This window comes from Pituophis catenifer, unplaced genomic scaffold (genome assembly GCF_029215685.1).
Source record: "Pituophis catenifer annectens isolate HBS135680 unplaced genomic scaffold, rPitCat1.0.hap2 SCAF_3, whole genome shotgun sequence".
Classification (NCBI taxonomy): Eukaryota; Metazoa; Chordata; class Lepidosauria; order Squamata; family Colubridae; genus Pituophis; species Pituophis catenifer.
Genome location: NW_027256883.1, coordinates 107,369,328 through 107,378,487, shown reverse-complemented (window position 1 = coordinate 107,378,487; position 9,160 = coordinate 107,369,328). Strand labels below are relative to the sequence as shown.

Here is a 9,160-nt window from a genome sequence, read left to right as displayed (position 1 = left end):
GTTTACCGAGCTTGGGGGCCAAGGACCACCCCTTCCTGCCCCTGACATCTGACCCCGTTTCCTCGGCGCCGCGGAAAAGCCCCCGCTGTCTCTGGCCCTTCTCCGGGCTTACCTGAGCAGTACAAGGCACGGGCTGGGGCAGGGATGCCTCTCGCTTGTCCCCGAGGAAAGCACCCGCTGGCCTTCGACGGAGGGACCCGCCCAGAGGGCAGGAAGCTCAGCAAAGACGGCCAAAGCTGTCAATGCCTGACCCGGGGTTAGGCAGGCGCAAGGATGGGGCTCTAGCCGCCTTCGGGCGAACCCGCGATGCTAAGCCCTTTCTGCGCCGCCGATCAAGACAGGGCTTGTTTTGGATTCTACGCCGCGGGGCCACTCCGGCTGGCAGGTAAGCGCCGGAGGCTCCAGCTCAGGTGCCTGGGGAGGCAAGAGGAGCGCAAGTCGCCAGCCGGCCTGGGGTGTCCCTTGGGGCCTGGAGTAGGGCTGGCTGTGCTGCTGATGGGGAGGTTTGCTGGGAAACCGTTTAGGGGACTTCTTGCCTTACCGACCTCTTCTCTTTTCTGCAAGCGGAATCGGAGCGCTTTTCTTCGCCCTCTCTCTTGTCAGGCTGGGCGGCCTGAAAATGGAGGAAACTCTGCAGAACGCCCTGGAGCCCCCGCTGCTGGGTAAGTACCGGTAGTAGGCTCGGACCTCGGCCAGATTTGGGATGAGTCTCTGAGCCTTGGCCGGCCCCGACCGTTGCGGGTCTCCTCCTCCTTTGTAGAGCCTGAGGGCAGGACCCTTCTGCCCTCCTCAACGAAGAAACCCCCAGAAGAAGAAGGAAAGGCAGTGCCAAGTGTGTCTGCCGCCTCTCCGCACGTGACGCCGGCGGAGAAGCCGACAGCTAGATGTGATGGTGGAACAGGATTATATTATCCGGTTTTGCCTCAAAATTCATCCCCAGGAAAACAAATGTGGGTGCGGGGGAGGAGAGAGAGAGAGAAAGAGAAACCGGGTCTCTCTCTCCCGCGCGTGTCAAAAAGACAGACAGCTGTTCCCTTTAACAGTTTTAAAACAAAAGTTCAAGAATTACCTGACACTGAAGTCAGACTTCATCTGACTTCAGCATTTGTTCATCCCAACAGACAGATAAGAAAATACAATATAATAATTAGCAGATACTTATGTGTGTGCGTGCATGTACTATATGTACAGATCGTTCTAATTAATATCGTTAATTAACGATTAAACTAACGCATTATGTATGAAGGAAAATTATAACTGAAATCAAATCTCAGCATTTAAATTAAGCATAAAGGGGGTCGGATTGGACAGATATTCATCATAATTATTGTAGCTAATAAAAGTAAGTAAGGCCCTCTCTCCAGATTTGTTTCATAGCAGGTTTTGAGGCAGGCTTGAAAGGGATTGTCCAGAGCCTCGGCGCTGTTGTTTTCCTGTGGATGCGCTTTGCAAGGCTCTTCTGAAGATGCACAGCGGATTCACTCCTTATAATGAGGGCGATTTACAAGGCACAATAAGACAAAAAACGGGCAATGATAGTGCGCCTCTCTAGCAAGTTTTTAAGATTAGGGTTGCATTAGAACGGGTTCAGTTTTCTTTTTAATTCCTCCTTTTTTACTGTTTAAATTTTTATTTTATTCTCCACTCCAAAAGAAAAAAAAAGATAGTTGGGAGGGGATGCTTCTAATTGTTCATTTGAAAGCAACCGGTTTTCCCTAAATAAAAATTGACATTTTTGAGCCTTTGAGCAGAAAAGCAAGATTTAACTATTTTGAATAAATAATTATTTCACAATGGACACACAGATATTTTTCAGACGAAGAGAGAGAGAGAGAGAAAGTTTGTGCTTCAAATGGCTACCAATCCTGGCCCTGGCCAATACCGAGTCCTGCCTTCGGTCTTCAAGCGCCAGAACCTCTCTTTAACCCCCCCCCCAAAAAAAGCATCTCCGTCCAGGCCACCTAATCGGTCACCATCTGAAATTCAAATAGTTAAAATGCAACCAGAAACCTAGTTTTGTGACACCAACAGGAGGGAAATCGCTCCCATGCCAGAGTTTTACAATGGAGCCTCTCATTAAAATTAAAACAACAACAAAAAATTAAAACAACAACAAAAAAATGGAATTGAAAGGGAGAGAGGAAAGCACCTCTATTTCTAGAGAAAAAGACCAGGAGCAGGAGAAGCAGGGAATGCATTTCAACATCTTATGTTATGCCAAGAGGAAGGAAAGGCAAGAGTGGTTTGTAAGCCTTGAGAGACAGTTTCACATTTCTTCCCAGAACGAAGAGCTCGGAAATTGGTTTAAAGTTAGGGTAGATGGGCGGCCGTGGCGCAGAAACCGCGCCCCAGGGAAGGCTCTCCGGCTAACTGGAGGCAGGGAAAGGAGACAGGCCGCCTAGCATCAGTTTCAGATCTATATAATGGGGGGCTAGGATTCCCTAGCACCCCACTATATAGAAACTGGGCTGGCAGCTGGTTGAGTTCAGTGAAGCTGTCGCTGATGTCAAACGCCAGCAGTGGGACCTTTGCAAGTTGCCTCTGGGGCAAGATGTTCAGTGGCAGGCATGGGCATGAGAATCTTGGGGGTGGGCGGGCAGAGGGAAAGTATTTCTTGAAGGCCACTCTGCTGCGGCACTCGAGCTTCCCCGGGTTTGGTCCTCCAGGTCATGCCGTTAGGGTGGACAATAGGTGCCGCAGCTCAAAACCAGCCACTTACAAGAATTCATTGCTGTGGCGGGACAGGCTGGAAAGGATGTTCCCTGGTTATAATGGCAATGAATCCCGCCACCTATGCAAAGTTTTCCCACGTAGCCTTGATCTAAAAGGGAGGAATACCGAAACCTTCCTGAGCTTGAGGCAAATCGGAACAGGAGGCAGTAGGGTCCCTTAGGGGGGGAGGGGGGCTCAAGATCCCCCCCACCCATAATGTTTGGGAAAAGAAGGCCTTGTGGGGAAAACGGGCCTAAGGCGGGCCTGTCGCAGCTGCAACCGTAAGACCAATTTGCTTTATTTCGGAGGCTAACGTTGCGGAAAAACCTGGAAGGAGAGGGAAAGCAAGGCTGGCCGAATGATTGGCATTAGGACACCCACCTTGGGTATTTCCCTGGTTCTAATAGTCCACCCTTCAAGAGAACCCAAAACGTTGAAAACGAATCGGAGACGTGCGGGGCAATATAATGCCCGAGAAACTTGTCCGAAGGGTTAGAGCAGCGGGTTGGGCGGGGCGGCGGCGGCTGCCGCGAGGGTCACCGTCCTTCTGGGTCGTTGCAGGGAGAGCCGCCAGGCCGCGCTCGGTGTGCGAAGGCTGCCGAGGCGTCATCTCGGAGCGGTTCTTGCTGCGCCTGAACGACCGTCTGTGGCACGAGCGGTGCGTCCGCTGCGCCTCCTGCCGAGAACCCCTGGAGAGCAGCTGCTTCTACCGGGAGCAGAAGCTTTACTGCCGCCTGGACTACGAGAAGTAAGTCCGCCGTCTTCGCGGGGCTCACTAGGAGCCCAGAGGAAAAGCCTCCCTTCTGAAGCCGGGGAAGGAACCCCCGCTCTTGTTCAGATGAAAACCCCCAGGGAAACTAGTTGCTTGAGTGCAATTTTTAGTAAGATGAAATATATAAATGGGAAGAACAAAAGGTAGGGCTGCAAGCAATCAAATTATCACTAGAAGGCAGGAAAGTAATATGGGGAAAAAAACGGTAATCTTTGCTGCCCTCTTTTGGTCATCCTAATTTTTTTTTGTAATCCAGCAACAATTTCAGGCTATTTGGTTTTTCTTAATATTCGGTTAAAATAGTTTGTTTTTATATGAATTTGACATAGTTTTATAAATCTACATGTTTCCACAAATATGAAAGGGGCTACATATTTACTGAACTAAACAATTGCTTAACGCATTGTAAGCTGCCCTGAGTCTCCGGAGAAGGGCGGCATATAAATCAAATTTTAAAAAAAACAAAAACTAGGTGTTATAAAATTACTGATTATTTTAATATATTTGCATTTTATAATAACCTTTTATAGCAAAAGATTTAGGGCTTTTTTTGTTTGTTTTGCTAAGAAGTTCTGTGTAACTGGCAAACTGTCATGTTGTTTCACCAAACAATGTTGGTGAAAACTCATCCCATTACTTGGTTTGTACCTCTTGACCTAAATTCGTTTGCAGTGCCAGATTGCACAGAGACCTTGAACAGGTGCTAGGAAATGTAGAGAGGATTAAAAGTGCAAAGAAAGTTCAGTCATTTTGAATGGATCTGTAACAGACAAGCTTAATTGTTACTCAGGGATTTTTGCACTTTTGTTCTTCAAATTTCATATAGCAGATGCATACATTTGATAATGTGATATTTAAAGTGAAATATATATGGGAAGAACAAAGTTGGTGTGAGTTTTGTATAATCAGACAAACCCATATAATGAGTCTTAATGGCAGAATACCGGATACTACAATAGTATAAATTTTAACACTTTTTTTCTCTGCAAGTTGGTATTCTACCATGGTTGGAATAGAAATGTGTTCATTCTCTCTTTCTCTCTCTCTTTCATATCTATAGATATAATAAAATATACATTATATATTTATAATAGTATCATCCAATATAAACTAAATTTAAAGAAAGATAGAGTTCTTCAAATATTTAACAGTAACTTTAGTAGGAAAAACATTATCTAGGTCACTCTATTGGTTTGTCATTTGTATTTCCTTTTTAAATTTTAATACCTCAGCCAGTTCCTTCTGTAGACCCAGTGGAACATTTATTAATGTATTTTATGTATTTATTTGTATCCTGCCTTCATTATTTTTACAAATAACTCAAGGCAGTGAACATACCCAATAATCCTTCTTCCTGTGTTATCCCCACAGCAACAACCTTGTGAGGTGAATTGGGCTGAGAGAGAATGACTGGCCCAAGGTCACCCAGTTGGTTTTCATGGCTAAGGCAGGATTTGAACTCACAGTCTCCTGGTTTCTAGCCTGGTGCCTAACCAATAGACCTTTTCTAAATGATCTCCTTGTCCGGTTAGCTTAAATCCACTTTCAATGCCATCTCTATCTTGTCAGATAAGATTTGTTCTACAGCTGATATTTCTTCAATAACTTATTTCGTACATAATCCATAGAAGCAGATATCATTACTGACAATGCTGGTATTTTGGCTACTATTTTCTGTTTCCATTCTTCAGAAGTCTCCTATTTTTATTGTCATCCATTTTGTACCCCTTGCGGCCCTGAATATCTTTCCTCTAACTAAACTCTTTAGTTCCTCTAGTGTCTACCTATTGAAATCATGAAAATATTTATCTATGTTAGGTCTTCTAAAATCCAAAAGAGGATCTATTTCCCCACAAGAAGCTATGTATACTTTATAATTAATTTCAAAATTTTATTGTAAGATTTCAATATTTCAATTTTATCATGACCCTTAGTTTATTTATAACTTTCTTGACATCAAAAATCTTATTTAGCTTTTTGCTGTTTATTTCAGATTCTTTATATAAGCTTATAATGTATAATGTATATATATATATACATTTATATGTATATGTCTTCTTAAGTTTTTGCGGGTGTGTATATGCAAAAAATTAAAATCTCGGGTGTTTTCCCGCGTCATGTTAAATAAATTAGTTAAAATGTTTAAAATTCTGGTAAAATCCTAGCTTAAAATCTTCTAAAAATCCTTACAGAGCACTCTGCAAGGTCCTTTAAAACCTTAGCTAAAATCTACCAGTACCTTAAAAGTTTTTCTAATAGCAACGTTTCAACAGGCTCACAACCCTGTCATCTTCAGGCTCTTATCTAGTTATTTAGAACCCACAGCTTCTAAAGTAGATAAGAGCCTGAAGATGACAGGGTTGTGAGCCTGTCGAAATGTTGCTATTAGAAAAACTTTTAAGGTACTGGTAGATTTTAGCTAAGGTTTTAAAGGACCTTGCAGAATGCTCTGTAAGAATTATTAGAAGATTTTAAGCTAGGATTTTAACCAGAATTTTAAACATTTTAACTAATTTATTTAACATGACGCGGGAAAACACCCGAGATTTTAATTTTTTGCACACACACACACACACACAGACACACACACACACACACACAGACACACACACACACACACACACACACACACACACACACACACACACACATATATATATATATATATACATACATACATACATATCTTATAATTATTATTTTTCTATCATTCAGGATTAGGATGATTCACCCAACATTTCCTAAATTTTCATTCTAAGATTTTTATAGCTTAGAAATAATCAATGAGCAATTTCCAAAAGAGATTAGAAAGTGAGGTTTGCATTAGTGTCCTTTAAAAGTCTATTGCGGTCATGAGCAAGATTATATATCCCATTGTTTTCTATTGTTCAAACCCACAGACAACTTCAGGACATGAGAAAATGCCATCCTAGGTGATTTCCTGTCCTCTCCTTATCCACAGAGCTTCCAAGGGGCCAGTCTATAAGAAGTCCTTGACTTTAAAAAGTTCATTTAGTGACTGTTCAAAGTTAGAACAGCACTGAAAAAGTGACTTACGACTGTTTTTCATACTAATGACCGTTGCAGCATCTCCATGGTCACATGATCAAAATTCAGATGCTTGGCAACTGACTCATATTTATGACGGTTGCAGTGTCCTGGGGTCACATGATCCTCTTTTATGACCTTCTGACAAGCAAAGTCAATGGGGAAGCCAGATTCACTTAACAACTGTGTTACTAACTTAACAATTACAGTGATTCACTCAGCAGCTTCTTGGGGGGAAGATGATTAGTTTGAGAAATTTTAACAGGGATGGCTATAATCTTAATTTAAAAAAAACAGTCAGTCTCTGAAATATAAATTTTTTTCCACACTCAATTGCTACTAGCTATGCTTTTTATGGTTTTAAAAATGGATGTAAGCGAACAAAATAAAATACACATAAACACAAACTTCACTGATTACAATTCCAGGGGAAATAGCCCCAAAATGTAAGGAGGCATCTTTATTAGGTCAACTGAGGTGTTATATTAGTTCCAAGGGAAGTTGGTTAAAGTCTGAAGAGAAAGTGGCTGGTCTTTCTGCCAATTCTGTAGCGGTTCATGCTTTTAGATGGAAACAGAGAGTGGAAGATTCCAAACATATCAGAGGGTACTGACAGAGGAAAACATTTGTAGCTCAGGGTTGAAATGAAAGGTGCTTGGTGCTCTCTGGTTTGGTTGTTTTCTTGCAGAGATTTCATTACCCAAACTAGGTAATATCATCAGTGAACTGCAGGTGCATCACCTAGAAAACAGCCAAGCTTAGAGAGCATCAAGAATCCCTCATATCAGATGCAAAGGCAGTATCTAGAGCCATTCCCAAAGCAGCCTTAAAATAAGACAATTATTGTAAGGCTTTCTTTTTGGAAAATATAAATGTAGAGATCAGCCCCCCATTTTTCCTTTCTTCAGTTCCAAAACCATAAGCATGGGAGATAGGAAGAAGAAAGAGCAGCAAATGTCTCCCCTTCTTTGTATAACTCTTTCCTTGGAAATTGCAACATGGATGAGCATGATGTTGTTCAATGTTATATTATAAAAGCAAAATTAATCCTTAGTTTGTACCTTGGAATGAATCCATACCACCACTGTTCCAACAGCTATTTATTTTACTCTCCCAGCTTTTTTGTTGTTGTTGTTGTTGTTGTTGTTGTTGTTGTTGTTGTTGATATGAGGATAAAATAATTAACCTGCCTCATGGACTTAGCAGAAATATGGAGTTAATTATATTGAGTATTATGGATACCTGACAGCAATGCATCAGTAGTAAATATTACACAATTACTCCAATTTACTAGGAGTAGCTCTAATGTATTTTATTTGTCTTGAGGACAGAATGTCCAATCAAGGTGGGATACTTTTATAATATTCTGATTTTTATATTCTGTGGAAGACAACATAGCAGATAATTCTGCATTAAACTCAGGTGGAAAATTTTGCAATGCTTCCTTGCATTGCGTTGCATTGTTTGCATTTCATGTGAAACTGAATTTTGCAATGTTTTATTTTCTATTGGATAGTTCAAATTGCAACTGGCAGGCTAATATTACATTGCATGTGATTAGTATTTTCTGTTTGAGCAAATGCCACATGATTGATTCTTACCACTTTTTCCTTATTCCTGCTTATCCCATGTTCTTTCAAGTTGAGGTGTGGAAAAAGTAGATAGCTATTTTGTTGAAGGAAAAAGCAGCATTAGTTGACATTTCTCCATATGCTAAGTAATCCTCCCCATGCTCTCTTTTCTGAGAGGAATTTGGTGAGTAAGACACCCATTTGCCACTTGTCCTGAAAGCAATAATTGTACTCTCTCAAGCCTTCTGGGCTCTGTATCGATTCTGCCCAGCTGTTGCCCCATCCTGGTTGACACTACAGGGCCTGCCCTCCCTCCCTCCCTCCTTCCAGTGCTCATGAAGCTCTTAGGGGGATCTTTCTCTTGTTGACAGCGGAACAAATCCCTTTGAATTGAATGAACAGAGACATCTTTCCTCTTCCCACTCTTCTTTCTTGCCTTCACTTCTTCCTTGCTGGTGCCATGAATGTTTTCCCCATGTCTCTGTCTGCCTGGCATGGGAGCAGCTTCCCTCAAAATATTACACAGAAGAAGGGGATTCTTTGGATAAAGAAGTAAAAACAAGCTTCTCCTAAGAACACTGGTTCTTAGGAGATTGCCTGATGACAACGCTAGGCAGCATTTTTAATGTAATATATATCCCTTGGGTTGACTAATTTTGAAAAAAATACATTGCCATCCTTGTGATGTTTCTTTTATGGTTGATTCACGATAGAATATTTATAATCATGGCACAAGGAAACAGGTTGGATACATATGTTGCAGTAAGCCATAATGTGACTACTTTGGTTTTGATTTAGCAAGTGGGTAAATCCAGTCCTTATGATTTATAAGCCATAGTTTTAACCAATATGATAAGTGAACCCACCCATTATAGTTCATAAACTAAGATTTATGGCTTAGTGTAAACCACCTCACACTAAACCATGTTGAACCACTTATGTAAACCATGGCGTAGTAGCAGTGGTGAAATTCAAATTTTTTTACTACTGGTTCTGTGGGCATGGCTTGGTGGGTATGATGTGGCTTGGTGGGTGTGATGTGGCTTGGTGGGCGTGG

General features: G+C 41.8%; 1 protein-coding gene across 1 annotated transcript in view; it reads left to right on the top strand.

The window, feature by feature from the left end:
- The first annotated feature begins 306 nt into the window (after positions 1-306).
- LMX1A (LIM homeobox transcription factor 1 alpha) overlaps positions 307-9,160 on the top strand; it is a 71,197-nt gene continuing 62,343 nt past the window's right edge. The window contains exons 1-3 of the mRNA XM_070941043.1: positions 307-503; positions 604-666; positions 3,278-3,460. Of these exons, the coding sequence (XP_070797144.1) occupies positions 307-503; positions 604-666; positions 3,278-3,460 (443 nt within the window). The remainder of the gene's footprint in view (positions 504-603; positions 667-3,277; positions 3,461-9,160) is intronic.